The 14,823-nt window shown below is 55.1% G+C and overlaps 1 protein-coding gene across 1 annotated transcript; it reads left to right on the top strand.

Moving 5' to 3' along the window:
• The first annotated feature begins 691 nt into the window (after positions 1 to 691).
• On the top strand, positions 692 to 13,632 carry XRRA1 (X-ray radiation resistance associated 1). Its single transcript, XM_026041545.1, has 17 exons — positions 692 to 800; positions 1,436 to 1,581; positions 1,886 to 1,957; positions 2,575 to 2,647; positions 3,402 to 3,499; positions 4,817 to 4,950; positions 6,457 to 6,555; positions 7,157 to 7,386; positions 8,527 to 8,567; positions 8,816 to 8,932; positions 9,561 to 9,654; positions 10,226 to 10,341; positions 10,847 to 11,200; positions 12,137 to 12,305; positions 12,464 to 12,576; positions 13,072 to 13,177; positions 13,370 to 13,632. The coding sequence occupies exons 1-17, from the start codon at positions 692 to 694 to the stop codon at positions 13,630 to 13,632; spliced, it is 2,334 nt and encodes a 777-aa protein (XP_025897330.1).
• Positions 13,633 to 14,823: the final 1,191 nt, after the last annotated feature.

Below are 14,823 nucleotides of genomic sequence, written 5' to 3' on the forward strand. Positions count from 1 at the left end.
GTGTGGTGCTCACGTGGGTTGTTTGCAGGTGTAGGGGAACAGGTAGGTTTGTGTCAAGTGTATTCGGGTGTTCTGTCAAGCATATTCGGGTGTTCGTTTGTGGGAAGGGGTCCCGCAGTGACTGTCCCTGCCGCAGCCGCGCTGTGCGGARCGTTGTTGCAGTACAGCCACTTGCTGCGGCTGTGTCACAGCACCTYGCTGCTGTACCATGGCAACGCTGCGCACAGCCGGCAGGGCAACAGCCGGGGGTACCCGGAGACGTGGCTGTGCTGCCTGCACATAGTCRTCATCCAGCGGATCCCTGTTGTTCAGGGGGTAGTTATCCCAAATACCGCCACTGTGCATAAACGCTGTAGTCAGGCGGTGCTGCCTCATGTCCAAGCGCTCTCAGGGTGTGGAAACACCATCAGATGGCAGCAGGARGTACAACCGTCAAACATCCTTAGACTGTAACACTGTGCAGGAGACTACAGCCTCCAGGGAGGTGCAGGGGGTGACAGGGCCCTTTTCTTGAGGAGTCCCGTGGGATTTGATTATCGGGGGCTCCTGGGGTGTCAATGAATGTCAGGAATGTGATCCTATTGAGTACAAACTAATCCCTAACTGGAAAAAGCCTAAGCAATTCAAGCATTGATGAAGATTTTAACCCATTTTCTTGTTTCTCGCTCTTCACGGCRATACAGGTGACAAGATGGCTACAAGTGGACTGTACAAGATGGGTGACGGAAGCAGCTATGCAACCAACTGCTTCCCTGCCAGGAGCATCTTGGGCACGAGTAAAGAAGGTGACGTTTCTTTGAGCGCTGCTTGGTGAGCAGGGTGAGGTGGTGTCAGGCTTAGGACGGATCCACAGAGGCCTGACCAAGAGGAGCCCAAGGGCTGAGCTGGTGGCAGCCAACCTGAAGGGCAATTGCAGAGGTGATGGAGCCAAATTCTTCTCAGCACGGGCAGGTTGTATAACTAGGGGCACCAGCTACGAATTGGGAGGTTGAGGTTGGACAACAGGAGGAACTTCTTCCCTGTGGAGGGCTGCAGCTCTTGGCCAGATGACCCCGGAGGTGGTAAAATTGCTGTTCTTGCCTATACAAAGACACCACTGACCTGATTTACTGCTGCTGAGTCCCACTTGAAGCAAGATTAGAGGCCTTCTGAAGACCTCCATCCCAGAAATGGGCCTCCATCCCAGCCCACTTCCCTCCATCTGCAAGCCTGAGGCTCTCTTTTCATTTATAAAGTAACTTCTCCCCTTCCATGGCTCCGGCTGAAGCTTTGATACCCTTGTCTTAAATAATATGGTCACAAAATATTTTATATCCCAGTGTTTCTACATTTGAAGGGATTTGAAAATGATGGATCTCGGTGTAGGGCTGAAAGCCCAAAAATAAAGTGACCACCTGGTGAATGTCTCTTCTGCCTTGGTCTGTCGTTGTGGCAGGGGCTGGGCACTGGCTGCTGGCACGTGGAGCACCCCGGAGGTCCTGGAATAAGCAGGGAGTCCCTGGGGAGATGCCCAAGCAGAGGAGGAAGCCCCAAAATTTGGCCACTGCAGAAGAGGACAAGGTCCTAGATGAGCCGTTTCTGGTGAGAGCAGATTTCCTATTTAAAGCAAGTGACAACGTTTCAAGGACCAGGGGGACCTGGTTGGTGSGTGGACAGATGCTCTAGCTGCCTCTGCTCCCCATCCTGAAGCCATCCSCCTGCTCATGGAAGTCCTGGGTTTCCCCCTTCTCATCCTCACCAAGGTTCAAACACCAGATGCCCACGCAGGTCGGTGTCCCACCATGAGAGAGAGATCTGGTTTGGGGCTTCAGGCCCTAGGAAGTCACCTATGGGATCACTAACGTAGGTGAAGATGGGCTAAGCCTTTGCTTTTTTGTTTTTCCAGATGAAGCATCACTGTTTGAAGAACCCTTCTGACTTGTGCTCTGCGAATATAAGCAACCAGAATCTGGTCTCGGTGAGTGTCAGAGACTCGGGAATTATTAGGGAACTACCTTTAATGTCCAAAAGTTTCCATGTTGGCACATGAATGTCGAGACATGGGACAGAACACCAGGCACAAGAAATCCTTTTCTGCACAAGAAGGCCAYCCAGCCTTGAAGATGTCTGCATGGATTGTCCTACAAACCTTTCGGTCATGTCTTTGTGGCAGAATTACCTTGACCTTCACCAGATGTTCCCCACTGACACAAAACCCTTTGCACATGGGTGTTGTGTACTTGAGGTGACAGGCCATGGTGGGAGCTAAACCTGCAGGTTCTTGAACCTCTGCCCAAGAAGTGACTTTTATTTCTGAGAAAATGAGCCGAACTGCTGATGATCATTTTAGATAGATTTGGGTAGATGGGTTTGGGACTGAACTAAACCAAGTCTCCCGAGTGACAATAGTCACTGAATTAGCTCTGCATTAGGGACAGACTCCCAGAGTTACTCTCCATAGTMAAAAAAAAATTAAAGGAAGACCTAATTATGGAAATGCCATGGTGAAAAAAAGGAAGAGAAGAGAGATCCAGTTGTTTCAAACTAGTTTAGGGTTGGATCTGATTGATCTTTCTTCTGTATTTTTTTTTCCAGGCTAAAGAAGATGATTTTGAGAAATTTGACTGTGTCGCTTTTATAAATGCTGCAGAGAACCTGCTGACGTTAGGTAGGGGATTGCATTGCCAAAAACAATAGATATTGCTTTTAAATGCAGGAACATGATATAAGCAAGTTTATACTTGTCTATAATCATGTCTAGAGGCTTGCAAGGAGACTAAAGATACAGAAATATACAGCAGTTCTTTACAGAATTGCTTCCTGTCTGCTCTTTTCTGCTCTTTCCTGAGCAGAAATCCTTGCACTGATTCCCTTTATAGTAATGATAATTACATGTCACCATAGACTTCATTATTAGAAAATAAAACTCTTTACAGAGAAAATTGTCATTTAATATATAGGAGTATGGAGTAATGCAGTGACTTGTTGCATGGAAAGCTAATGGCAGAACTGGGAGGTGAATCCAAATCCGTGCCACAGGCTCAGTTAATCCGAAGATGAAAAAGAGAAATCCATTTACACCTGGTAAAGCTTGAACTAAATGCACTAGCATTGGCTTCCAGCAATAATCCAGTTTGGAGTGGAAACAAATAGGTGCAGGACAGGTTTAAATCAGATGTCTAAGCAGGAGCCTCTTGGGCCTCCTAACATCTGTTGCACCCTCCAGTTGCCTCATTGAGCCTGTGTTTAATTTCAAGCAAAACAACCGTTAATCCTAGTTACAGTTTTTCATCCTAGTTACAAATTTTCATCCAAGCTATGGTTTTTCTTGCCAGTCTTGGTTCTTTCCAGAGCTGGAGAAGACACAGCTTGTTCTGCTGCTGTGGTTCCTTGCAGGAACTTTGTCTCTTCTACCCTTGCAGAGGCGTTTCGGAAGTTTCCAGGACTGCGGGAGCTGGAACTTTCCTTGAATGGACTAAGGAATCTGAAAATTACTGCTGGAGACTTCCTGCGTTTGGAAGTAAGATGGGGAGGAACCTCCTCTTTAGTGACTCCATCACTGGCTTCCCCCAGGCCAGCAGGATCCGCTTTGTGGAACCTTCTCCCCAAGCCAGCTCTCCTTGTCCTCCTCATCTCCTGTTCTTCTTTCACTCGTGCCCATAGGCCCTAATCCTGTTATGCCCAGTGCTCTGTCATTCACTGGGGTCACTCTTCACCTCCCTGCTGCTGTGGCACCCTTTGCATGTGCTGGTTGCCCTCTCACTCACTGCTTTGATCCTCTGACACAGAAGACCGAGGCTCCATCCATTCCAGAGCATTTTTGGTGGCCTGCTCAGGTTTGGCTTAGCCAGTCACCATAGACCTAAGTTTTGGGCAAGCAAATTTCCAAARATCCCGAGACCAGAGCTGGCGTTGTCTATCTTGGAGTGCAGCCCTCTGAGGAGGCCACCAGATCAGCTATGGAGGGTGTGGATGGGGCCCATCTGTATGCTATTCCCCATCTAAACGTCCCTTCCTATGATGCCCCCTAAGATTCCAGCACTGGTGGCCCCCCATCTTCTGACAGCCTGGGAGAAGACAGTGCTGGGAGGCCTGGTTGGAATTTCACAGTCATTGGAGTTGGAATSTGAGCTCCTCCCAGGGCAACACAGCCTGTTTTAACAGTCCAAATTATTGTCCTTCATGTGTCCTAGAAACCTCATCTTGTGAATCACCTCCTAGCATGGTCTTGCTTTCTTGTGGCTCTTGTCTCGTGAGTCACACACGCACATGAGGAACCAGCCCTGAGCACTTCTGCCAAGGTGCAGAGGCCCAAAGCTGTCAGTGAAGTCACCACAAGTGAAAAACACTCAGCAGCACCCAAGGGTGGGAGGCAACGTGGCCAAAAGTCTAGAGCAAATATTAGATATGTGCCTGGGAAAAGCCAGCAGAGACCAGCAGGAGGGCTTACTCCTTGCTCCAGAGGGTGCTCCAGAGGGTTGAGAGGGGATCTGATCAGTGTCCATAGATACCTCAAGAGAGGGAGTGAGAAGGATGGGGTGGCCTCTTTTCAGTGGTGGCCACCGATAGGACTAGAGGGAATGGCCACAAACTGCAGCACCAAAAGTTCCCCAGGAACTTAAGGAGGAATTTAACAGTGAGGGTGCCCGAGCCCTGGAACAGGCTGCCCAGAGAGGTTGTGGAGTCTTCTTCTCTGGAGATCTTCAAAACCCACTTGGACGCAACCTGTGCCACCTGCTCTAGGTGACCCTGTGTGTGCAGGGGGTTGGACTAGATGACCTCTGGAGGTCCCTTCCAACCTGAAGGATTCTCTGATTCTCTCTCCCATTTCTCTCAGGATCTGGACCTCTCCTACAATAACTTGTCCCCTGAGGATATCTGGACATTGGGAGAATTGTCCCAACTCAAGGTCCTTCGCTTGACGGCCAACGGGCTTCGGTCGCTGCCTCCTGACCTGGCGGGCTCGTGGGAGTGAGTGGACACAGCAAGGGCTGCTGGTGGGAACGTCGCCAGCCCTCGGACAGTGGGATACATGGGGTGGAATGCAGGGTGATGGATCCGTKGTCCTGGTGATGTAGGATTTAGGACAAGTGTGACTGTCCAGACCTGTGGAGATCTTCCCTAGGGAAGCTGATGCCAGGTGGCAGGGAGGTGTCCCAGTTCATCTCATCCCAACTCCAGCACTGCTGTTTGCGAAGGCTACTGGTTTCAGGAGACCCTCTGCTCCACAGGTTCTTCCCAGCAGAGCTTGGCAGGTCTGGGTAAGGGTACGCAGGACACAACCTCCTGACAGAGTCCGTGGTGTGTGAGGAGCCTCCTGGTCAGATCCCATTCTGATGTGGCTGGTGTGGCTTCGTCCTGCCTAGTGCTGGCACTGACCTAAGGTCCGGACCTACAGCCATGGCCACCCAGGACACCTACTGTCATTGACATGGTTGGGGCACCCTGTTTGGTGACCCAGGCACATGAGCAGGGTGCTGTTTATTCATCATTAATTGGACCCTTCAGACAGTGTAACTACAATAACCATGCCCAAAGCCTGGAGTGGGGCCTGTTGAGGCTGGAGAAGAGGAGGCCGAGAGGGGACCTGGTCAATGTGTGCAAGCACCCGAGGGGAGGATGGAGGCAGGAAGGGGCCAAGCTCTTGTGGGTGGTGGCCAGGGGCAGGCCAAGGGGCAGTGGGTGCAGGTTGGAGGCCGGGCAGCTCCATGTGGCCGTGGGGAAGAACTTGTTTGGTGGGAGGGTGCCCGAGCCCTKGTTGAGGCTGCCCAGGGAGGCTGCGGAGGCTCCTGCTCTGGAGACYTTCCCAACGCAMCTGGTGGAGCAGGTGCCCCGTGCTCTGGRTGTCCCTGCTGGAGCAGGGGGATGGATTGGGTGATCCCTAGAGGTCACTTGGAACCTCAACCATTCTGTGAGTCTGTGATCTGCTCTTGACCACAGCTGGAGACAAGGTGCTGGGCTAGATGGTTCTTTGGACTGATTCAGTTCAGCTGCCTTTAGAAGGATATCAGATTTATTTCAAAAAATGAAAGCCCAGTCTCCCAGTGGATCGAACAGACATCTGCCCCACGCGGTGGCAGGTGATGTGTTTCCCACCACCCCAGCCCTTGCTTGAGCACATTATTAATGAGTCATAGAATCGCAGAATGGTTAAGGTTGGAAGGGGCCTCTAGAGATCATCTAGTCCAACCTTCCTGCTCAAGCAGGCACACCTAGAGCATGTGGCACAGGGCGGCATCCAGGCGGATTTTGAAGACCTCCAGAGAAGGAGACTCCACAACCTCCCTGGGCAGCCTGTTCCACTGCTCTGTCACTCTCAGTAAAGAAGTTGCTCCTCACCTGGAGACGGAACTTCCTGTGTCACAGTTTGCACCCATTACCCCTTGTCCTGTCACTGGCCACCACTGAGAAGAGCTTGGCCGCTTCCTCCCTACATTCCCCCTTCGTGAACTTACACATGTCTCTCTGCGTTCACAGCTCCGCTCACTTGAGGTTTCCATCTCTTGAGGTCTTGCTGCTGGATGACAACTGCCTGTCGGAGCCGGGCGTCTTTGTGACCCTCGCGGACCTCTCCAGGTGAGGTGGCCCCTGACAGCCGCCTCTGGCAGAAACGAAGGACAAAACCTGGGTGTCACCCTGGGTGAGGGTGCCAGAGCCCTGGCACAGGCTGCCCAGGGAGGCTGTGGAGTCTCCTTCTCTGGAGGCCTCCAAAACCCACCTGGATGCCACCCTGTGCCACATGCTCTAGTTGTCCCTGCAGGAGCAGGGGGGTTGGACTAGATGATCTCTAGAGGTCCCCTCCAACCTTAACCCTTCTGTGATTTCAGTGCAGCAGTATTGGGAAACTCTGTGGACCAGCTGCCTGTGATTCAGCCAAGAAGTGTCACTAGGGAGGGAGGTGGCCCATGTGCCCCTTGGCCAGGCTGCAGCACCCAGAGCTTCTCCTGATTGCTTTGGGCCTCCTCCTGGTGCTGTGACCCAGAGGTGGGAACTGGGCCTGGATGGGGGTCCAGGCTCTGCCACGTTGTTCCTGAGCTCTGCACAGGACAGATTTTRTGTGTTGGGAGGAGAGCAGGGAAAGAGGCAGCGGGAACTCATGGATGCCTTCCCGATGGGAGGCTGGCACCGTGTGCTCACTGGAATCACCACATCTCTTGGTCACTTCCTTTCCCRCCAGTCTGAGGGAGCTGAATCTGGACAGGAACGAGATTTCCGCCGTCCCCTACCTGCAGCAAGCAGAGAGCACCCACTTCTTCCTGCACCCGGCGCTGGACGGCGACRGCTTCAGGGCAGAGTGGTACAAGGCCCTGAGCGGCCTCGGGCAGCGGCGGCACCGGGATGCGGAGGGGCCAGCCGAGCGGCCCCAACACGGCATGTCCCAAAGCACCGGGGGTCCCGAGTACGCAGGTGAGTGGCCACTGCCCTCGCTGAAAATGGGCAGCGTTTTCCACCCCTTTCAGTGGGAGAGGGCTTGGTTAGGCCAGGCTGGTGCCATCTCCATGTGGGGAAGAACTTGTTTGGTGGGAGGGTGCCCGAGCCCTGGCCCAGGCTGCCCAGGGAGGCTGGGGAGGCTCCTGCTCTGGAGACCTTCCCAACGCGCCGGGATGGAGCAACCAGCCACTCTCTGGGTGTCCCTGCTGGAGCAGGGGTTGGACTAGATGATCTTTGGATGAGCCTTCCAACCTCAACCATTCTGTGATTGTGATTCTGTGTTTCTCTGTAATTATCAGGAGAAACTGGCTCTTYAGGGCATCCTAAGGATGTTAAGGATCGGAAGGATGCCCTAAAGGAATCACCCTAAAATATTTTAGGGAATCACCCTAAAATAAACAACTCTTGTTTGGACACAAGTGCCCCTGGTCTCTCCTGCCCCTCTCCTTGCCCAAAGGAGACATTTTGCTCTGGGGAGGAGGAAACCTGCCCTAAGCACTGGAAGAAATTCAGATCAGGAAACTTATTTCTGTGGGTGCTGAACCAGGGTGTGGAGGGCCTGAAGGGAGGACCATTTTGTTGGAGGGTTCCCATGCAGGGCTCTGCGGTGCCAGGTCTCAGGTCGGTTGGCTCGCACATCTCCGATGTCCTCTGATGTCTCTGGTGCCCACAGGCCATGCAGTGGGGTGGATCCGGAGGATCCGTGCGTGGAGTGGGCAGCGATGGAGGCTGCTACCAGAGCTCCTCCAAGTGCCTCTTGTGTCCCCTGGCTCGGAGCACCAGGCCCTGCTCTTGGGGACATTGGGGAGTGCAACATGGTGCAACTCCTGGCCTGGCCGTAGCAGAGCCCAAGGAAGACTCAGCACTTGGAATCCAACACGTGGAATCCACATTTATATTTGGGAAATCCAGGCTGCACCGAAGCTCGGAGAAGGAGTCAGGGGATCTGTGATGGGGCTGTTCCCCCTTTACCTGGGGACATCCTGCCACTGAGCTGCACCCTGGCTGATGCTAACTTGTATTCCCAGKGTAATTCCAGGCTTGCTGTGACGGGAACGTGGCACTGAGCACCTCAGGGTGCTGAGAAGCCCTCCCTTTGCTTGTGTTTCCTTGCAGAGGTCGTTTTGGATTCTGGCTCTCAGGAACTCCTGGGGCCGGTAAGAACTGTTGGTTGATCTGCAGCTTCAGGTGTGTGTTCCCTTCCTGGGCCTCTCTCTCTGCTGAGGCCTAACAAACTCATTGGGTTTGCCACCAGCAAAGGTGCGACCTGCTCCAGAAGGAGCTCCAAAGGGAGCAGGTTTCCCAGCGTGATGATTCTTTCTCAACCTGACACCAAGAATATAAGGAATGAGGCCGCTCTCAAATCACCCRTGTGTTGTGGTTCACCTTCTCCCTCTCTCCTTAGGCTGTTCTCCAGGAGGGATATCCAGCCTYCTCGAAGGCTCTGCCCACTCCCACCACAGGCAGACACATTTGTGCTCCCTTTCCAGAGCTGCAGCATCTCAGCTTGGCCTTCAACAAGGTGACTGGAGCCCTCTGCCTTTAGCTAGAGCTCATGATTGAGCTGCCCAAAGGGGGCTGTAGTGCTCTGGAGAGCACCTCAACACTAAGTCCAGCTCCACTGCAGAAAGGGCCAGGGTTCCTCCGGTCCTGGGTCCATCTCCAGCCTCTGGAGGTGTCTCAGACATCCAAGGTCTCTCAACCAGGGCCGGACTCCTATTTAGGCAGCTGAATGGTTCTAAGGTTGTCTCAATCCCTGCACATTGGGGATTTCAGCAGTGAGGGGTGCACAGGGGAGAAGGAACCACAGTCTCTGCCCTGTCCTCAGAGGCAGTGGAGCTGCTGGACATCTATGCCCAGGTGGTGCCTTCTGCTGCTGTGTGGCTGCCAGTAGAGGATGTCCAACCCGGACTGCGTGTCCACAACAGGGATGGGACAGTGGAGCAGAGCCCAGTGTTTGCCCAAGAAGGATGTAGGGGTGGTGGGACAGTGTCTTGTGGATCCAAGAGTCCTTGCAGATCCTCCAGGGTCATCTCTAGGGATCCCAGGCCACCTTGGGCTGTTGTCTCTGTKGGGGTGAAGCTCTACAGCCACCAGYGGGGCTGAGCAGCAGCTGCTCAGAACGAACAGTAGATGATTTGGTCCTGCAGATTGAAGAGGAGGCAGATCTCCTACCTGTGGCTTTCTTCCCGTGCCTGAAGGAGCTGACSTTCCACGGAAACCCTCTCACCACCTCCAGGAGCGGTAGGGTATGAGCCAGTCTCCGTGCCTGTCTCCTCTCCATCCTCCTGCTCCATCYGGAGGTTCCTTTGCCATTAACATTTGGAAGTTCCCACCACGCTGGCCCAAGCCCAGGACCCCAGGGAGCTTGGGTGCTATTAAAGATGGTACAGGAGCTCTTGCAAACGCTGCCAATGCCCTGCTCCTATTCCCATCAAAGCCGGGGGAAAAGGACTACAGGCTCAGGCTGGATTTTGCTCCCTGAATGCTGCTGACCTCAAAAAGGGGCTGCTCTGGGACAAATCCCAAAGGCGCCCATGGCCTCAAGACGCAGCAGGTGAGATAACTAGGGCTCTTGTCAAAACAAATAAATAAAACAGTCCAGGGCTTCTTCTCTGGCCTTGAAGGCAAGTAGCCCAATCTGGTTTAGGTCCCTAGGAAAAAGGTCTTGTCCCCCCAAAACAGGGTGGCTTCTTCTACTCCTGGTAGAAGCTCCTGGTTCCTGTCCATGAGGTGCCAAGGACACTTGTCACCCTCTTGGACTTGCCACCCGAGCACAGGGCTGTGCAGGGCACGTGAACCCCTGTTTTTCCAGGGCAGCCTCCTCTGCTGACGAGGCTCCTGCAGGAAAATTTGGGGATTAAGCTTGTTCGCCAGAGGGTAGTCGTGGAGAGGCTGCACTTCACCATTCCTCTCAAGGCCAGTCGCAAGGTAAGGACAGATGTGAAGGAGGCACCTTGCTCCATGCAGGGCTTTCCCTGGCCAAAGCAGGGGCAAAAGTCCCTGGCTGCATCTTCAGGGTGGGACTTGGGGACACAAAAAGAGCTTGAAGGCCCCTAGATCCTGATTGGATTGGTAGGATGAGAGGAAAGAAGGATGGGAGAGAGTTGGAGGCCTTTGGTCTCTTGCTCAGGGTGAGGACGGGGAATCCAGCCCCTCCAACTTGCTCCCTCAGAGGGTTTTTGGGCTCAGTCCTACACATTTGAGGTGTTGCCAGGGAACTGCTGCCAGGGTATCCCTGGAGCTGGGGYTGCCGTGGCTCTCTGGCCAGGAATAACCTCCATCCTCCAGTTTTGACCCCACGCTGATGCTCACCGTGTCACCGAGGGTGGCAGGATTTGGGGTCTGGAATGAGCTGCCCGCAGCCAGGCTCGTGGCTTTGGTTGTGTCCCTGTTCGTGCAGAACGAGCCCTGTCCTCCCTTCCGCCCCCRCCAGGTCTCGTCCCGTCTCCCAAAGGTCACGAAGGCGCCGCTGATGCTGGAAGCTCCTGCTGGGACCTTTCCATGGAAAGCCGGGAGAGGAGCTGCGGCTCTGAGTCCATCTAAGCCTCTGCCTCCCATCGGAGCATCCACGGAGCAGAGAGAAGGGTCTTGTGAAGAGCAAGAGGAGGCCGGGAAAGGCCCGGGGCAACCTGCTCCACCTCAGCCCCTTCTCCCGCACAGCTCCGCTCCGGCAGCGGGAATGGGGAAAGCTCCTGCAGGTGCTGAGCATGGCCAAGACAGGGAAGGGACCCCTGGGCCTCATCCAGGTGGAGCCCAAGAGGCCGTTGGATCCTTCTTCTTGACGCAGGTGTGTGAAGTTGGGCTACAGACYGGCCTCTGCAGGAGGCCAGGGAGAGTCCAGGGCTCCGGGGCTTGTCCGGAAACACCCTGCRGGCAGGAGCTTCATTCCTACATGAGGGAGAAGTTGCACACACTGTGGCCTCCAGCAGATAAAACACTCCTTAGGTCCYAAGGSATGTCAAGGTGGAAGTGCCACTCTCAGCTCTTCTCAGTGGTGGCCAATGGCAGCACAAGGGGTAATGGGTGCAAATGSCAACACTGGCAGTTCCATCTCCATGTGAGGAGGAACTTCTTTAACTGTGAGGGTGATAGAACCCAGGAACAGGCTACCCAGGGAGGTTGTGGAGTCTCCTCTGGAGGTCTTCAAAGCCTGCCTGGATGCCACCCTGTGCCACATGCTCTAGGGAGAAGAGGAGGCCGAGAGGGGACCTGGTCAGTGTGTGCAAGCAGCCGAGGGGAGGATGGAGGCAGGAAGGGGCCAAGCTCTTGTGGGTGGTGGCCAGGGGCAGGCCAAGGGGCAGTGGGTGCAGGTTGGAGGCCGGGCAGCTCCATGTGGCCGTGGGGAAGAACTTGTTTGGTGGGAGGGTGCCCGAGCCCTGGTTGAGGCTGCCCAGGGAGGCTGCRGAGGCTCCTGCTCTGGAGACCTTCCCAACGCRCCGGGMTGGAGCGGATGCCCCGTGCTCTGAGTGTCCCTGCTCATGGTTGGACTAGATGATCTTTGGATGTCCCTTCCAACCTCAACCTCTCTGTGACTGTGGTTCGGTGACCRAGTCTTGTTTCCCTTTCCAATCTGCAGCAAGTTCCTGTCATGGGTTTTTTGGCTTGATCTGCAGCAGGATCAGGGCCACCTCTGGCTCTACGAGGTTCCCCTAGGGAAGGAATTCACCTCAGCTTGACTRGAAGGAAACAACTGCCGTGAATTCCCTGATTTTGCTGCTTCCAGGTGGAGGATGTGGCCAGGYCCCCGCTGCGCCCTGAGGCAGAGGACGGTCTGGAGAGGAAGAGGAGCGAGCAGAGGGAAGGAGGAASCTCCCCAGCTGTTCCCGAGCGCTACAGAGGCTACGAGGAGCTTCTTGGTGGAGACGTGGACCCGGATTTCATTGAGCCGGTTGGTATGTGAGGAAAGGGACGGGCTGGKCATGGAGATGACTTGGTGGATGGATGAGCAGCACGGTCCTCCTGGCCTCAAGGCTCCCCTAGACCTCGTGGGGTCTGTGGGGACACATTCTGCCCCCATTCTGGGGCGTCTCTCATCCCGGAGCCCTCACAGGGATACAGAGGAACGTCCAGGCGCTGACCCAGCTCCTGAAGCACCCGCGGGTTTATCGGGACTCCGCGCCGCGGCTCCACAGCGGGCAGAAGCCCTACGTGCCTCGGAAAAAGGTGAGGAGCCCAAACTCCCAAGGGAGAACCGTCCATTCCGGAGCATCTGCAGCTGGGAGCGGGAGCAACCTGTGTGCCAAGGGGAAGATCTCGGAGCTGCTGCATGGGCTGCACCCGAGTTACTCATTCCAGTGCCTCCCTGCTCCATCTTAGTCCAGCCCTTCAAGGGCAAAACGCTCCCGGGTACCCAGGGCAGCTGCTGTCATCTGGGCACAAGCCCCATGTGCTGCYGCCCTTGGCTTCCAAGGTGGCTTCCCAGGGGACTCTATTGGAGTCACGGCATCGTGCCGGGCTTGYGGAAGCTGCCCGGCTGTTGCCCGGTGCAGATGTGATTTTGGCAGCTCACATGGGCCTGTTTGCATCCACAGGAAGCAAATGTCTCAAGTCCCACCTGCAGGAGCTCGGGACTGTAGTGGTGGAGGAGGGAGGGCAGGAGAAGGTGGCCGAGCAGCACYCTGGACGGTGGAGGTTGAAGCCTCCTGGTCTTTCTTGCAGTCTGGGAAGATGCCGGGTCCTCCGCCCCGAAGGACRAAAGCAGAGGTGCTGGAAGGGCTCCTGATGGCCATGCGAAGCACCCCAGCCGTCACTGAGGTGCCCCTAGGTGCGTTCCCCTCGTTCCCCCCTGGGTTAACTCGGATTAACCCTATCCCRAAGTCCCATCTTGGCCATCACAGCAGCCCCATGGCCACGTTCTCGGGCTCGGGGCCGTGGGGCTGCTGCAGGGACATGAGAGAAAAGGAGTCTTTGGAAGGAGCAGGTCCCTGACACCGCTCCCACCTCTGACCTTCTCCAGTGTCCGTTCTGCGAGGGAAAAAATCCAACCCCAAAGCCTATCGGGAGGCCCTGAGGCTACTGAGGGACTTCCAGGAGGAGGTGGCCAAGGGTCCTGTCCACGTGGAGGAGCGCGCCCCGGGTCAGACCAGCTCCGTGGATGAGATGCAGGTCATGAAAGCCCTGCTGGTGGAGGCGGCTTCCACGCAGTGGAGCCCCAAACAGCTCCGACCACCGAGGGAAAAGGTGACCAAGAAGCTCCTCAAGGTGAAGTTTGCAGCGTAGCCAGTGGTTGAATAAAGCATCTCCCACCTTGTTGTCTCAGGGGACAATTTGGTTGCTTCCTAAGTTGTTTGGAGCCAGTTTTTCTTGCTCCTAAGGTTTGGAAGTCCCTGCAGGGAAGGGATTTGGGCGGCAGTTTCCAGCTGGACTCCCTCCATGGCAGCACATGGAGATGCCAAGCGCGCGCCGGCCCGCCCTGCAATAAATACAATTCAATGCAATAAAACACGCCGTGCAGCAGCTACGAGCACCCAAAGGGAGTGCAATTTGCCCTAAAAAGCAGACTGTGAAAGGATGGTGGGTAGTGGGAACCCCACATTGCGTCGAGTGACCAACTGGACCCCAAAGAGCGGGGTCGAGCCCCAACCACACTCTGCAACCCCCAGATCCTCTCCCCACGCGCCGTGGGGACGAGGGCAGCAGCATCAGCACCCCCACGTAGCCTCTTCACCRTTCTCCCCGCTTTTACACGCAGCAACCCTGACAAAACCATCGAAACCAGCTCAGCGACCGTTAACAACCTGGTTTTATTCCGTTTGAAGCCGGGCCTTTGTCCTGCCTCYGTCAACACGTAAACACGAGCGCCGTACACGCGGGGCCTGTTTCTGCCTTGGGACACGTTTGCACGAGCGGCATTTACTCCGTTCCAAACAACAGAAGCCACAACAGGACGAGACGCCCGCGGGGCGCTTCGATCCACCGCGGGTTTGGGTTTTTTTTGGCACATGCAAGCGGAGAGGCCTCCGGGAGCTCCCGTCGCTCTGAAAACAGTTGCACGAAGCCACAGCGGTTCAGCAGAGCACCCTGCAACGGCCGGGGCCTTTCCCCACACCGGCCTTCCCATTGCAAGTTGAGGCTAACACGAAAGCACGAGGATTTAAAGCGGAGAAAAGTGCAGCAACATCTATATTTTGCTCCAGACAGCTTGACAGGAAACACCAAGAAAACCAGGCGTACACAAAACCCCAATAACGGGAGCAGATTTGCGTTGATTTTTTTTCCTTTTTGCATAGTGAAGAGCTCATTCTAGATCCGTTTGATGCTTTGCAGTGTTTTAGAGATGGGGTGAAGGGGGAAGAAGGAAAAGGTTGGAGCAGATTGAGGCGCTGGGGCCGGCTCCTCACGAGCCTCCCATGCGAGGCCGGCCTCCGACCCACGTGCAGAGGCACGGGGAGGTTTTAAGGCTTCGTCTCC

Source organism: Nothoprocta perdicaria, unplaced genomic scaffold, assembly GCF_003342845.1.
Source record: "Nothoprocta perdicaria isolate Ctin4 unplaced genomic scaffold, notPer1 scaffold_288, whole genome shotgun sequence".
In the NCBI taxonomy this organism is placed as follows: Eukaryota; Metazoa; Chordata; class Aves; order Tinamiformes; family Tinamidae; genus Nothoprocta; species Nothoprocta perdicaria.